We start from the raw sequence: 17,422 nt of genomic DNA, 5'->3' as shown, positions 1-17,422 counted from the left end.
GGAACTCGGAGGGAAAGCAAGGTGGATGCTGCCTTCAGGGAACAATTGCTCTCCAGCCCTGCACATTTGCAATTTTATTTCATTTTTAATAAGTTACTTTATTTACTAGTTATTCAAAGCAGTAAACTTTTAAGCATACTAGTGAAACAGTTTTCAAAATGAGTAAACTATAGAGGGAAATAGTCTCTGTAAAAAATAATCCTTCAGTCAAAGTGAGTGTCTCATCAGAGGTGGTCTAGGGAGTGGCTGAAAGCATGGATCTGTTTCTCAGCAGCTCTGTGACCTAAACAGCTTCCTTAACCTCTCAGTCGCCTCATCTTTAACATGAGACTAATTACAGCACCTACCTCATAGCCATGTTGTAAAGACTGAATGAGATAATGCACAGAAGGCTCTTAGCTCAAGATCTGGGACATAGGGCTTCCCTGGTGGCGCAGTGGTTAGGAATCTGCCTGCCAATGCAGGGGACACGGGTTCGAGCCCTGGTCTGGGAGGATCCCACATGCCACGGAGCAACTAAGCCCGTGTGCCACAACTACCCAGCCCACACGCCTAGAGCCTGTGCTCTGCAATGAGAAGCCACTGCAATGAGTAACCCCCGCTCAGCAACGAACACCCAACGCAGCCAAAAATAAATAAATAAATTAATTTAAAAAAAAAAAAAAAGATCTGGGACATAGTGAATGCTCAGGAGTATTGGCTGCTATCGCTATTGCTGATATTACTGTTTTTTCATTTGTTTCAAAATTTTAAAGGAAAAATCTGTTTTCCTCAATAGGAAATATCTTTTTAACTGAATTAACAACATTAAGTCATTAGGAATTAGACTGTGGTATTTTCTAATACATCAAATTATTGCCTCTTACTTTAGACTGTTTTGTATAGCAAAGTAGTAGCTTTACAAAGCACTGTAGGTAATTTTAAGAGTACATGATACCTGCTACATCTAGAATTTACAGTGTAATGAGGATGCCCTTGAAATAACTCCATGCTTCTCTGATATGCTACTTTATTTTTGCTTTACTCTATTTTTCAAGAGGCAGTATGACCTGGGTTAAAAGCATGACCAGATACTTTCATTTACCAGGCATTTGACCTTGGGCAAGTGGCTTAACCTCTCTGGATGTAGATTTCATTATCTTTAACATAAGGGTTTGGGAGTAAATGGTTTCTAAGGTTCCTTTCTTTTTTTTTTTTTAAATGTGGGTTTTTGTTTTTTTAAGTATAGTTGATTTACAATATCGTGTTAGTTTCAGGTGTACAGCAAAGTGATTGAGTTACACATTACATATCCTTTATCATGTTCTTTTCCATTGTGGTTTATTACAGGATATTGAATATAGTTCCCTGAGCTATACAGTAGGTCCTTGTTGGTTATTTATTTTATATTTAGTAGTTTGTATCTGCTAATCCCAAACCCCCGATTTATCCCTCCCCACCCTTTTCCCCTCTGGTAACCATAAATTTGTGTTCTATGTCTGTGAGTCTGTTTCCGTTTTGTAAATGTTCACTTGTATCATTTCTTTTTTAGATTCCACATATTCTAAGTTTCCTTTCAATTCTAAAAATCTGTTTCCAAAAAATAATCCCTCAGTTTTCCAAGTGGCATAACTCACTGTTTTCTATATTAATGAAGAAGTAATACTCAGAAAACTGTTGTGTCTTTTCATGATATCGCAGAATTATTTGAGTTTTTGAGTTTTCTTCTTTGAGAAGAGCAGACTGAACTCAGGACAGCAAACGTGGTGTTCTGGGTTTACTTAGAACAGCTGGAAAATGCTCCCTTCTGTAAGAGGACTCACAGGAATCACTGCACATTTGGCTCTTTGTACTATTGAATGAGCTAGATTTGATGTCAGAAAGCTGTAAGTGGTGCACTCTTAGCAGTCAGTTGTTGATAAAAATATTCCCAGATATTGATGGGAGCTTTATAGTTTTTAGACATAAACAGAATACCTGCAGTTCAGGTCATGCAAATTCATCCTGGAGAGTAACAGCCATACAGATCTTCCATGCCAGCTTTTAACTGTATGTGATGGGACACAGAGCAACTGGAAGATTCCACCATGACTTACCTGTGTGCTCAGGAGCTGTTTTATATCACTGATGGAATAGGTTTAGACAACAACACTGAGTTGAGTAGAAATTGACTCCCAGCATTTACAGGGATCTTCAGTGGCAAGGGCAAAACTCAGTGATGGGAATTTTGGAGGAATTTCCCTGAGGACTCAGAATGGATGGACTAGAGAGCACTCCTCACCTCATGGACATTTTGTTTTACCCCACATACAAGTGTATCCAGAACCATGCAGTCAAAGGCAGTTTCCCACAAAGTGGGGAAATACATGATGGGTTTGTATTAAAACCTGTGTGTCTGCTGGTAGACATTTAGGCATTTGTCAATGTGACAGGGAAATGAAATTCATAGTAGTATTCTCTAGAGATTTATAGAATGCAGTTGGAAACACTAAATTATGCATTCTCTTCTGCAAGATTCTTACAGTCAAACCTTTAAGCCCCTCCTCACCTTTTCTTAATATAATCTTCATAAACTTTTGTAAAAGACAAGCCCATTATACAGCATTTGGAAACTACAGGACAAAATAAAGGAAATAATCATCTCTCTTCCTAAGACACAGTTATAGCCAGTAACAAAATTACTCTGAGTTCTCTAAGTAGGGCACTAGGGTTAGATGCTGCACAATCCCTGCACTTCATGAACTTAAAGTATAGTAAGGAAATACACCCAGAAACATGGGCAATAAAGTCTAAATTTAAATCGCATCTCTGAGATTTTTTGATGAAGTTTTGGTTTTAGCAAGTACGAATGCTCTAAATAAAATAAATTTTTTTATGTTTTCCTAATTTTCAGATATGTTTCACTAAATTTGGAACTTCTAACATTGTGTTCTTAGCTGATTTGAATTTTCCTTTATTTGGTTTTTTCTGCTGTCATTAAAAACTGCAGCAGAAAAGGGGTGGGAGAGATAAAGTATGTTATGTGTTTTATATCCTATTTAGTAAAGTGAAGGTATTATTTTATGTGACCTGTGAAAACCTTATGTTTGAATTCTGCACGGGTTTGCTAAGTGTAGATTCGTTCATATCTTGCTCTTGTTTCGTTTTTCTTCTCCAGTTGGGCGACAACTGAGAGAAACAACAGAATAGACACCTGTGCCCCCTCCGTGGAGCAACAGGTGCCCTCTGTTCTCCGTAGTCTCAATTCAGCCAGTGATTTGTCACATCATGTGTGTCTTACCCTTTTGTTTAAAGGTTATTTATTGAAGAGGCTCCTGTTGTACACAGTATAACAACATGATGTGTTCTAGAACTAGATTGAAAAACAGTCTGTAATTGGCTGACAGTAATTAGCACTTTCAGGATACCACTTTGATTTTGTAATCGTTTGCTGGTAAAATGAGCTAAATTATCTCCTGTAATTTACCTGGAGTGTCTTTTACTGGTGCACACACGTATGCTCTCTCTTTAAGCAGGAGATGAATCAGTTTGAGAACTCAGAAGTTACCAACAAACTTTCTACAAAGAATGACCAGTGTTAGAATGCCATATTTTGAAAACATGCTCATTTTAGATTTGGCATTGCCAGTCCGTTCCCTTGTTTTCTTTAAAGTGTTATTTGCCAGGGCTTCCCTGGTGGTGCAGTGGTTAAGAATACACCTGCCAATGAAGGGGACATGGGTTCGAGCCCTGATCTGGGAAGATCCCACATGCTGCGGAGCAACTAAGCCCATGCACCACAACTACTGAGCCTGTGCTGTAGAACAACTGAAGCCTGCGCACCTAGAGCCCATGCTCTGCAACAAGAGAAGCCACCACAATGAGAAGCCTATGCACCACTACGAAGAGTAGCCCCCACTCGCCACAACTAGAGAAAGCCCGCGTGCAGCAACGAAGACCCAGTGCAGCCAAAAATAAAATAAATGAAATAAATAAATTTATAAAAAATTTTAAAAAATGTTATTTGCCAAACAATATCATAAGTTCAAATGACTCTTTAGTTACTTCTTTTTTATTTTTAAATTGCAAAGCATTTATTTTTCAAATATCAATATATTCTAAAATTCAGCGTTAAGTAGAAATATTTGTTAAGTTTCTGAAGCCAAATTTCAGTAAAATATTTGATTATCATAGTTTCCCTTCTTAGATGTTAACCTTGCAAAGTTTATAGTGACTTTTCAATGAATATATGTTAAATTTCTGTTTTAGCTCTTTGATCAAGCATAAACATTATTTTGAGTTTTGGAGGCAAAAAAAGAATTATGTAGAGGCATGCCTTGGAGATACTGCAGTTTGGTTCCAGACAACGGCAGTAAAGCGAGTCAAGCTTTTGGTTTCCTAGTGCATATAGAAGTTATGTTTACACTGTACTGTAGCCTGTACAATAGCATTATGTCTAAAAAAACAATGTATGTGCCTTAGTTTAAAAATACTTCATGGCTTAAAAATGAACGAAATATAATGCCATTTTCAGCGACATGGATGGACCTAGAGATTGTCATACAGAGTGAAGTAAGTCAGAAAGAGAAAGACATGTATCGTATAATATCACTTATATGTGGAATCTAGAAAAATGGTACAGATGAACTTGTTTGCAAAGTAGAAATAGAGTCACAGAAGTAGAAAACAAACTTGCGGTTACCAAGCGGGGGGAAGGGTAGGGTGGGTTGAATTGGGAGATTAGGACTGACATATACACTACTATATATAAAGTAGATAACTAATAAGAACCTACTGTATAGCACAGGGAACTCTACTCAATGCTCTGTGGTGACCTAAATGGGAAGGAAATTTTAAAAAGAGTGGATATATGTATATGTATATCTGATTTACTTTGCTGTACAGCAGAAACTAACACAACATTGTAAAGCAACTATACTCCAATAAAAATTAAAAAAAAAAAACTTCATGGCCAAAAAGTGCTAATCATTATCTGATCACACAGGGTTGCCACAAACCTTTCAAATTGTAAAAACCACAGTATCTGCGGAGCATAATAAAACAAGGTGTGCTGGTCAGTGTACTCCATAAGTGATGTGTTCAATTGATTAATGTGAAAAAAGCTACATTTAAATTATTCATATACAAATAACTTTTGACATGTGATATGATATTATTCGACTGTTCTATACATATTCATATTATTTTTATGCTGGTTTCTTGATTTATCTAAAACAAACCATCTTAGTCATGTGGGCTTACTTCAATCCATTACTCTCTGATAATTCTTTGTTAAATGCATAGCAAAGTCCTTGTGGAAATAACATAGTTTTCAAAATCTTTTGTGATTGGTCCTTTTTGTAAATGTCCTGAACTGGGCACTATTTATTTAATAATAGCTAGCTTTATTAAATTAAGGGAACACAACATGAAAAATATGTTGATATATTATCTAATGAAAGGTGGAAAAAGTGTTCATATTAAGAGTCTATAAAAAGAAGCCTGGTAGAGTCTTACAATTCATTCTAGCCCTTTCCTTGTATCATTTGTCCCGATACATTTGACAGAGATAAACTCTAATACTGCTTGAACCTTAGTGTTGTGTCTACCTACATTGCATAATGTTTCTCTAGTTAGCAGAATTTGAAAATAGAATGGTTTTGTTTAAAAATTGAAATATTAGATTTTTTCTCTGATTTTATTTCTCCATTGGCTTCTGATTCAAACCTTGAAACCAAGATCCATCTTCTAAACTTGTTCAGCATTTAGAGCATTATTACTGTTTTATTTCGTGTTCTATTGTATATTGCTGCCTAGCACATTACCCTAAAATACAACAGCCTAAAACAACAAACATTTATTACCTCACAGTTTCTGTGGTCATAACTCCCAGTACAGCTTAGCTGGGTGCCTCTGGCTCAGGGTCTCTCACGAAGCTGCAGCCGAGGCAACAGTCAAGGCTGTGGTCATCTCAGGGTTCAACTTGGGAAGAAGTGTCTACAAGCTCATTAACATGGCCACTGGCGAGCGTCAGGTCCACAGTTGTTGGCTAGAGAGGTCCTTGCTGCATAACTCTCCATAGGATAGCAGCTGGCTTCCTTCAGAACCGAGAGTGCAGAGATGGAAGCCAGTGTCTTTGTAACCAAGAGTCAGAGGTGACGTCTCATCTCTTCTGCCGTAGTTTATTCCTTAAGAGGTGAGTTGCTAGGTCCACACAGACTCAAGGGGAGGTGATTGATCACACAGGGGCATGTGTACCAGAAGGTGAGTTTTCTCAGGGGTTTTTTTTGTTTGTTTTTTTTTGTTTTTAATTTTTATTGGAGTATAGTTGCTTTACAGGAGGTGGGGGTCTTAATGGTGGCCTGCTGCATTGCTTACAAGTACTTTGAATTTATAAAATGTCCCACTTTTACTGTGTTGTTTCATAGGGTTAGGAAGATAGAACTGCTTAGCTTGCTGTTGTCTCACAATCTTGAACTAATCATTTTATGTAGAATGAGACTCCAGGAAGGGGTGCAAACCAGGACAGAGATAAAGGCATGTTCATTTGTAGTTTTGCTTGTATGGCCTTTTCTAGTTATTTGGATAAGGAACTTTGCTAAAAACTCTAAGGTACTATCAAAGTATACAGTTGGGGGTATTTTATCCTCTGTTCATTATGTAAATTCTAATGCCTATCTTGTTCAGTATTGGTAAAGGTTTCCAAGGTGTCATGAAGAGATGGGGATTTAAAGGCCAGCCAGCTACTCATGGTCAAACAAAAACCCACAGAAGGCCTGGAGCTATTTCAACTGGTGTAAGTATAACTTAGTGATCCTCTTTTTAGTACTAAAGATTCAGCTTTTGTGTATATGGTGCTTTAGTCTGTCCTTGGGATCAAGTCACATTATTTGAATCTTACTCCAGGTGGGTCCTAATAAAAGTCACACATTTATGAGTCCTGGCCTTACTTACTTTCCAGAGCCAGACTTGAATCATTTGGTTATATCCTACATACTTACGGCCAGTGTTCTCAGTACTTGTCTGCCTACTTTCTTTCCCATCTCTGTCTCCCATCCTACACTCTGATGTGAGCTGCCAAGTGATCAGGGATCAGAATGCCCTGCCATCTGGCCTCACTGGTTCCTTCACAGGTTTGTTTTTGCCTTAGAGGAGACCGTTGGGAAAAGTTGTCAAGGACAGTATAATGATGAAGGGGAAAGTAATAGAGAAAAAATGGAGAAATAGACAATAAGAGCATAGGAAGGAGAGAAGGAGTTTTGTACTGCTAATTTAGTCCTACTGAATATCTCTCCCAGAGGTGTACCATAAAGAGCCTGGGGGAGTCTTACTCTTGGGTGGGAAGAGTATGGAAGGGCTTAGGAGTGGCAGGAGTGGCACTTAACTAGATATACTTTTTTGTTACACTTTTTACTTTGGAACCATGTTAATGTTTTACAAATTCAAAGTAAAATAAAAATGGGGGGGATCCATAATGGAATATAATTAGGAAATGAACATAACTATTTCAAATGAGTAACAGAACCTCACTAAAGTGGGGGACTAGAGTGGACTAATAACTCAAGTAACTTGTGAACACATAGTTGTTGGCTGTATACCCGGAGTCTAAATTTAAAATGTACTGTGTGCAAGTGTTGAGTTCTAATTATGTTTTTTTAGTAGTATTAGTTAGCCAGTCTGAGATAATTTTCTGTGAATTATAGGATTGACCAGATAAGTGAATATATTGATAATGGAAGCCAAGTTTCTCACTATTGGAGGTAACTAACTCTCTCCTTTAGTCACTCTGCAGAAGGATAGTAACATCAAAAGCCAGGGTGGGAGAGTAGGACCATTCCAGCAGCTGCGGACTGGATGGAGTCCAAGTCAGTTAATACAGAAGATTTGTGAAAACAGGCCAGGCAGTCCATTTTTTCTTTGAATGGTGGTGTGACATGTTTTTATGTCCTTCTCAGCCATTATGGGCTCAGTTGCTGCTCTCTTGTTACTGAACTTTTCTCCTAAATATGTTCTTAGTCTATATTTTTTTGTTCTAATCTAATTTAGAAAGGGAATTCTCTAGGGGTAAATGTGACTAAATCCATGTTTAGTTCTTTACTGGGGGCTAGCAAAATGGGGGAAAAAATAAAACATTTTAATGACATATCTTATTTGCATTTTGGTTTGATCGGTACTGTTTGAAATTGAGAGTACTACTTAAAAGTGCTACTTTTGGTTCTCTCCTTTAGGATGTTGCCAGAGTCTGGCCTGGAACTAAAATGCCTGGACAATTGGGGAACATAGATAGGACAGCATTTGGACTGAAAGTAAGTTTCTGGAGTGGCTTTTCATAGGAATGGTTAAATTAGTGCCTATAGGCAAATGCACCAGCATACATATTTAACATGTGTTGGCGTATGGTGGTTCTAATAGGTTTTACAATTATTGAGGGGTGGGGGAATACGTGAACTCTGTGTGTGTGTGTGTGTTGGAGTTGTCATATATGTTCATTTAACATGCAAGCCATGGAAAATGCACTCATTAAAAAAAAAGTTAATTGTCTACTATTTGACCTGAAAGATTTCCATAAAGTGTTGTTGCATGAAAAAATAGAGATTCAGAGCATTATGTATAATACTCTTATAAAAGAGTAAACAGAAACTCCCTACATATATATGTCACCATGCCATGTAAGCACAGAGAAGAGTAGATGGTTATATATCAGATTGCTTTCGATTAAATGTCAAATGTGTGGGTGGATGTGGGTGAGGAAGAGGAGAGAGGAAGACAAAGTAGGAGACAATCAAAATAGGAAAATAGAGTACTAAAAAAGCATTGTGGTATACATCCATTTTTGTAAAATAATTATATATTTAAAAGGGGCAGAGAGTTAAATTCACTCTCTGCTAACTTGAGGAATATATGTAATATCTAAGTGAAAATGAGTTGTATATAATAGGTGCCATATAATTATACTTTTATTAAAACAACTAATCTGTATATATGTATGAAAAGTGTAGAAAGTACAAAAAAGAAAATAGGCCATTCAAAAGAACAACCCCCAAAGACAACCACTGGTAACATTTTGGTGCATATTCTTTCATTCTCTATTCTAGATATATTTTATTTATAAATTTTAACCAGCAGAAGTTTTTAAATTTTATGTAATCTAAGATTTTTTTTTCCCTCTCTGTTACATTTATACTTGCCACAGACAACTATATTTGTATCTGACTTTGTGCATTTTCTTTTCATGTATGCATATGTGTGACAGGAGAGAGATTTCAGTTTCCCTAGTATTTAACAGTTAGCCATGAGGTATGGGTCAAACTTGATTTTACCCCCAAATACTTTCTCAGTACCATTTCTTGACTGTTCTCTCATTTGTGTAAATGTTTTTCCCACGTGAAGATCTGTTTGAAGGCCATCTGCTCAGCACACTTTTTAAAAAAATTAGACCCAGAGAGGTTGCGGCTTCCCAGTTTCTAGTTGCAGCAAGCTGATGTTAACTAAGAATAAAATAAAATTGAATTTTCATTTGTTATTCTTAATGGCGCCAGAAGAATATTGAAATATCCAAGTAGTCTTGATCGTTCAGTCACATTTATACTTAAAATGAGAGTTTTCTACCACTTACATGAGACATATCTGTTGTAGTATTGCAGTACAAGTCATCCATAGGATTTGAAATTTTTATTCTCATTCAATATTTTGAGGTGCTAACATGATTATTTCTTTACAGGCTACTTATAGCCTCAGCTTTTGTTTGTACTGATATAAGTATATTCTCATATTTTTGACTCTTAAGGTTTGATTTTATTTCCACTTTAGGTGTGGAGAATAAACACAAAGCACAATATAATCTATGTAAATGGCTCTGTACCTGGACACAAAAATTGCTTAGTAAAGGTATGTATAACTGTCTTTATGTCTTTATTTTCCCTTGTTCAGAGATGTGGATGTGTGCCATAAGTTCTCCTCTCACCCATAAATGTGTCTTGAAAATAAGTAGCTGTTTCTCCACATGTTCTTTGCTAATTTTTCTGCTTTTTAGTAGCACCTGAGTGAGAAAATTGCACAAAATAACCTATAGCCTATGTCTCTAAAACCATGAACCTTCACAAAGGGTAGGTCCAGTAAGAGGCGCTTTAGAAATACAAAAAGGATATTAGCAAAACTACTTGCAAAAATATCAATATATCTCTATCCTTCCAAAAAATAACTTTTTCATTTTTTAAGAGTACTTTGACACGGGAACCAGAAGTGTGTGTGGTGGAAATAAAATGAGAATCAACAAGAAAGGTGGTTTGAGGTGGACATTTTAAGGAAGGATTTATTATTATTATTATTATTATTATTATTATTACTAGCATTGCTCTGTGTTTTCCTTAAAAATACATTTTTATGTTCAAAACATGAAGAGAAGAAAACATGTTATACAAGATAGACTTGAAAAAACGTTCTTAAGCTCTCAGAGATTTATTTCCATCAAATAAAATACAAAATAAATATTCAACCTGGGATTTAAGTCAGCATAATACAAAATGAGATGTCACTTTTGAATTTTGAATCTTCCATTCTGAAAATAAATTTGTAGTTGAAGTGATATCAGCAGTTCCCCAAAATAGATTCTTCATTACTCTTCCAACAATAACAACAAAAATAGGCTGAAATTTAACCCTCAGATTTTTAAAAAAACCTGTCTTTTTCTATGTATTCTTTTCATTTCTTAAAGTAGGTTCTGTTACTAGCATAAGGTACAATATTTATTTCAGTCTTACAGTAATTAAAATCCCCTTTCTGGAACTCTTCACTTTTTTGACTAGAGTATTCTCATTTTTTTTTTTAAAGGAAAAATGCATTTGATTAATTCTTGCAAGATTTTTTGGTCCTTTTTTTTTTAAGTTTGCAGTTTTTTAGGTTTAAGTAAGTTTTCAGACCCCCGGTGACCCAAGTCATGTATATAGTGACAGGTACTGGAAGCCAGCAGGTTGTCATTGTGCTTTTCCTAACATTTGGGCTTCATAATTCAGTGTATTCCTACCTCCAGATTTATTACATTGTTATAAATATAACAACCAAATAAAAGAGGAAAAAAAAGAAAATGATCATTTTCCATAATAAATTATACTGGATAGCAGATGAAGTTTTAAACATTGTCAAATCCTCCTTTTCTCCCCATTTGCTGTATACAGTTCTAGGCTGGCTTCCAGCTGAGCCTCACTGTTGCCATGACTCCTCAGGTTCACCTCAGCATCTTCCTTGACACCAGCAGGGATGAACAGGTGAACTGCCTTGAAAAACTATATGTGCAGGGTTCTGATCTGGTTGTTATAAACAATTTATAATCAACAACACGTATTACTCAGATTTTTCCACCCACTTCAATAAAGATTGCCTCCAAAAACTCAATCCATTTAATGGATGGTGGCTTGCTATCACTGAAGATATTCAGAAGGTACACTGAAGGCAATTCCAAAAGAGGAGTCCAAATACATTTTGAGAAACTGTACCATCAGAGAAATGTCTAGACACTTTGAACTGTTAACACACTAGGTGAATATATTTCCAACAAACAGATTTTGATAAAAGAATTCATCCTGAAAAAAAATCTTTGAAATATAGTGCCTTTTAACTGTCTTTTATAACCTTAAATGTCTGTCCCAAACATTAAGGTGTGGGTTTGGGGGAGTTTTTTGTGGGCTTATGTTTTAAATGTCAAAAGTTTGGTAAATCTTCTGAAAACAGTCACCCCACTTTGTCCATTCTTCCCAGTGATCCCACAGCAGGTGAATAAGCCCCTTGCCGTTGGAGGTTGAGGCTTGTCCTGCTGGACAGGCAGCCTCATTGGCATCCACTCACTCCACAGGAGCTTTTGGTTCCATCAGAGTACAGAGCACAGGGCTGCCTGTCATTCATTCTAAAGTTAGTAAGATAGTCTTAGGGATAACCAAACTGTTTAATTAATGTAAGCTTTTTGTTCTTCTTTGGATTCACTAAATGTATTAAGAGAGCCTAAAGAACTGTTATTTACAGCATAGTGTACTGTACTATTTGTGTGTGCTCGTCCCTATATTCTAATTTATAATTTAAGTTTGTTTTCAGATTTTCCTGTTTTTTGTGTGTGTGTCCTACCTCCAGCTTTCCTAAAAAGTGTTTGAACTGGTTTGCCAATATACATAAATATAAAAAGAATGAGAGGGAGTCCTGAAGGCAGGGAAATAATAAAGCCAGGGATAAGATTCAGTGCACAAAAACATGTACCAGCAAATTTGGGACAAGATGGTGGAGTAGAGGGACCTTGAGCCCACCTTCTCTTATGAGCACACCAAAATCACAACTAACTGCTGAACAATCATCAATTAAAGAAAAAGCTGGAGACTACCAAAAAAGATATTCTACATGATATAAAGAAGAAACCACAATGAGATGATAGGAGGGGTGCACTCGTGATGTAATCAAATCCTTTACTACCTGGCGACACAAAAACTGGAGAATGATTATATCACAGAAGTTCTCCCACAGGAGTGAGAGTTCTGAGCCTGACGTCAGTCTCCCCAGCCGGGGGCCTGGCGTCAGGAAGAGGAGCTCCCAGCGCATTTGGCTTTGAAGGCCAGTGGGGCTTGATAGCAGGAGCTCCACAGGACTGGGGGAAGCAGAGACCTCACTCTTAAAGGGCACATGCAGAATCTCATGCACCTGGAACCCGGGCAAAAGCAGTAATTTCATAGAAGCCTGTGCCAGACCTACCTGCTGGTCTTGAAGGGTCTCCTGAGAAGGTGGGGGGCAGCTGTGGCTCACCCTGAGGACATAAAAACCAGTGGCAGATATATTAAGGAGTATTCATCTTCATGAACTCTTGCTGGAGGCTGACATCTTGCTTGGGTCATTAGCACCAAAACCTGGCCCCACCCAACAGCCTGTAGGCTCCAGTGCTGGGACACCTCAAGCAAACAACCAAGTGGGCAGGGACACAGCTGCATCCGTCAGCAGACAGGCTGCTTAAAGACTTCCTGAGCCCACAGCCATCTTTGGACACACCCCTTGACACAGCCCTGCCCACCAGAGGGCGAGGAACCAGCTCCACCAACCAGTGGGCTGGCACCAGCCCCTCCTGCCAGGAAGCCTGCACAAGCCTCTAGAACAGCCCCATCCAGCCAGGGTCAGACACCAGAAGCAAGAAAGCTATGATCACACAGCCTGTGGAACTGGGTCTGCAAACAGACTGGTCCCTGATCCTTCAGTGATGAGAGGGAAGTGTACTGCTGGGACATACAGGACATCCCACTTCTCCAGGGTTGGGAAATGCAATTAACCTGCCACACATAAATATACAAGTAGAAATTTGACGGAATGAGGCAGCAGAGGAATATGTTTCAGATGAAGGAACAAGATAAAATCCCTGAAGAACAGCTAAGTGAAGTGGAGGTAGGCAGTGTACTCAAGAAGGAGTTCAGAGTAATGATCGTAAAGATGATCCAGGAATTTGGGAAAAGAATGGATGCACAGAGCAAGAAGTTAGAAGTTTTTAACAAAGAGTCAGAAAATATAAAGAGCAACCAAACAGAGATGAATATAATAGCTGAAATGAAAAATAGAAAGAACCAGTAGCAGAATAAATGAGGCAGAAGAATAGAGCAGTGAACTGGAAGAAATAGTAGTAGAAATCACTGCCGTGTCACAGAATAAAGAAAAAAGAATGAGAAGAAATGAGGACAGTTTAAGAGAACTTTGGGACAACATCAGGAGCACTAACATTCCCATTATAGGGATTCTAGAAAAAGAAGAGAGAGAAAGGGCCTGAGAATATACTTGAAGAGATAATAGCTGAAAACTTCCCTAACCTGGGAAAGGAAACAATCACCCAAGTCCAGGAAGCGCAGAGTCCCATAGAGGATTAACCCAAAGAGAAACACACCAAGACACATAGTAATCAAATTGACAATACTTAAAGATAGAGAAAATATTAAAAGCAACAAGGGAAAAGCTATAGATAATGTACAAGGGAACTCCCATAAGATGGTCAGCTGATTTTTGAGCAGAAACTCTGTAGGCCAGAAGGGAATGGCATGATGTATTTAAAGTGATGAAAGGAAAAAATCTACAACCAAGAATACCCAGCAAGGTCCTCATTCAAATTTGATGGAGAAATCAAAAACTTTACAGACAAGCAAAAGATAAAAGAATTCAACACCACCAAACCAGTTTTACAACAAATGCTAAAGGAACTTTTCTAAGGGGAAAAGAAAAGGCTGCAACTAGAAACAAAATTATGAAATGGAAAAGCTCACTGGTAAAGGCAAACATACGATAAAGGTAAATTGTCCACACACAAACTAGTAGGGAGGTTAAAAGACAAAAGTAGTAAAATCATCTGTATCCACAATACGCAGTTAAGGGATACACAAAACAATTAGATGTGAAATATGATATCAGGGACCTCCCTGGTGGTGCAGTGGTTAAGAATCCGCCTGCCAATGCAGGGGACACGGGTTCAAGCCCTGGTCCGGGAAGATCCCACATGCCATGGAGCAACTAAGTCCGTGCACCACAACTACTGAACCTGTGCTCTAGAGCCCACGTGCCACAACTACTGAAGCCCACACACCTAGAACCCATGCTCCACAACAAGAGAAGCCACCACAATGAGAAGCCCACGCACTGCAACAAAGAGTAGCTCTCACTCGCTGCAACTAGAGAAAGCCTGCGCACAGCAACAAAGACCCAGCGCAGCCCCCCCAAAAAATTAATTAATTAAAGAAAAAAAGAAATATATCAAAAACAGTAATTGTGAAGGGAGGAGAGTACAAATGTGGGGTATTTAAAATGCAGTTGAAATGAGATCAGCAACTTAAAACAATCATATATATTTATATTTATATATATGCACACACACTGCTATACTAAAACCTCATAGTAACCACAAACCAAAAATCTATAATACATATACACACAATAAAGAAAAAGGAATCCAAACATAACACAAAGATAGTCATCAAATCACAAGAGCAGAGAACTAAGAAGAAAGGGACAAAAGACCTACAGAAATCTAATAACGAAATGGCAATCAGAACATATATATTGATAATTACCTTAAATGTAAATGGATTAAATGCTCCAATCTGAAGGCATAGACTGGCTTAATGGATACAAAAACTAGACCTGTATACATGCTGTCTACAAGAGACCCACTTCAGATCTAGAGACATACAAACAAAGTAAGGGGATGGAAAAAGGTATTCCATGCAAATGCAAATCAAAAGAAAGCTGGAGTAGGAATACTCATATCAGACAAAATAGACTTTAAAATAAAGACCGTTACAAGAGAGAAGGACACCACATAATGATCAAGGGATCAATCCAAGAAGAGATATAACAATTGTAAATATATATGCACCCAACATAGGAACACCTCAACATATAAGGCAGATGTTAATAGAGATAAAAGTAGAAATTGACAGTAATAATAATAAGGGACTTTAATGCCCCACTTACATCAACGGACAGATCGTCCAAACAGAAAATCACTAGGGGAAACACAGCCTTAAATGATACATTAGACCAGATGGACTCAATTAATATGTATAGAACCTTCCATCTGAAAGCAGCAGAATACACTCAAGTGCACATGGAACATTCTCCAGGATTGATCATATGTTGGGCCACAAAGCAAGCCTTAGTAAATTTAAGAAGATTGAAATTGTATCAAGCGTCTTTTCAGACCACAACTCTATGAGTTTAGAAGACAACCAGGGAATTCCCTGGCGGTCCAGTGGTTAGGACTCCGTGCTTTCACTGCCGAGGGTGCGTGTTTAATCCCTTGTCAGGGACCTAATATCCCACAAGTCGCCCGATGCAGCCCAAGAAAAAGAAGAGAAAACAGCCACAAGAAAAAAACTGCAAAAAACACAGACACGTGGAAGCTAAACAATATGCTACTAAACAACCAATGGGTCACTGAAAAAATCAAAGAGGAAATCAAAAAATACTTAGAAAATCATGAAAACGAAAACACAATGATCCAAAACCTATTGGACACAGCAAAAGCAGTTCTCAGAGGGAAGTCTATAGCAGTACAAGCTTACCTCAGGAAACAAGAAAAATATCAAATGAACAACATAACCTTACACATAAAGCAACTAGAGAAAGAACAATCGAAACCTAAAGTTAGCAGAAAGAGAACTCATGAAGATCAGAGCAGAAATAAATGAAATAGACACTTTAAAAAAAATCAATAGAAAAGATCAATGAAATAAAAGCTGATTCTTTGAAAAGATAAACAAAATTGGTAAACCTTTAGCCAGACTCATCATGGGAAAAAAGGAGAGGGCCCAAATCAGTAAAATCAGAAACGAAAAAGCAGAAGTTACAGCCAATACCACAGAAATACAAAGGATCATAAGAGGCTGCTACAAGCAACTATACAGCCATAAAATGGACAACCTTGAAGACATGGACAAATTCTTAAAAAGGTGTGATCTCTCAAGACTGAACCAGGAAGAAATAGAAAACATGAACAGACCAGTTACCAGTACTGAAATTGAATCAGTAATTCTAAAACTCCCAACAAACAAAAGTCCAGGACCAGATGGCTTCAGGCAAATTCTACCAAACATTTAGAGAAGAGTTAACACCTATCCTTCTGAAATGATTTTAAAAAATTGCAGAGGAAGGAACACTTCTGAACTCATTCTATGAGGCCACCATCACCTTGATACCAAAACCAAAGATATCACAAAAAAAGAAAAGTACAGGCCAATATCACTGACGATCATAGATGCAAAAATCCTCAACAAAATCAAACCAAAAAAAAAAAAAAATCTAGCCAGCTGAATCCAACAATACATTAAAAGGATCATACACCATGATCAAGTGAGATTTATCTCAGGGATATAATGAATTTTCAGTATCTGCAAATCAATTAGTGTGATACACCACATTAACAAGTTGAAGAATAAAACTATATGGTCATCTCAATAGATGCAGAAAAAACTTTTAATAAAATTCAACATCCATTTATGATAAAAAGAAAAAAAAAAAAAAAAAACTCCAGAAAGTGGGCATAGAGGGAACCTACCTCAGTATAATAAAGGCCATATGTGACGAGCCCACAGCTAACATCATAATCAACAGCAAAAAGTTGAAAGCATTTCCTCTAAGATCAGGCACAAGACAAATGCCCACTTTTGCCACTTTTATTCAACATAGTTTTGTAACTCCTAGCCACAGCAATCAGAGAAGAAAAAGAAAAGGAATCCAGATTAGAAAAGAAGTAATTAAATTGTCACTTTTTGCAGATGACGTGATACTATACATAGAAAATCCTGAAGATGCTATCAGAAAACTACTAGAGCTCATCAGTGAATTCTGTAAAGTTTCAGGGTACAAATTAATATATAGAAGTCTGTTGCACTTCTATACACTAACAACAAAAATCAAAAAGTAAAATTAAGGAAACAATCCCATTTACAATCACATCAAAAAG

General features: G+C 37.4%; 1 protein-coding gene across 1 annotated transcript in view; it reads left to right on the top strand.

Annotated features, from left to right (window-relative positions):
• MRPL3 (mitochondrial ribosomal protein L3) overlaps window positions 1–17,422 on the top strand; it is a 42,410-nt gene that overhangs the window by 21,390 nt on the left and 3,598 nt on the right. Inside the window, exons 7-9 of the mRNA XM_068545912.1 lie at window positions 6,646–6,754; window positions 8,187–8,264; window positions 9,769–9,846. Coding sequence (XP_068402013.1) covers window positions 6,646–6,754; window positions 8,187–8,264; window positions 9,769–9,846 — 265 coding nt within the window. The remainder of the gene's footprint in view (window positions 1–6,645; window positions 6,755–8,186; window positions 8,265–9,768; window positions 9,847–17,422) is intronic.

The sequence above is a fragment of the Eschrichtius robustus genome, chromosome 6, assembly GCF_028021215.1.
Source record: "Eschrichtius robustus isolate mEscRob2 chromosome 6, mEscRob2.pri, whole genome shotgun sequence".
Classification (NCBI taxonomy): domain Eukaryota; kingdom Metazoa; phylum Chordata; class Mammalia; order Artiodactyla; family Eschrichtiidae; genus Eschrichtius; species Eschrichtius robustus.
The sequence above is the reverse complement of the archived record's forward strand: the minus strand, read 5'-3'. Positions and strand labels throughout refer to the sequence as shown.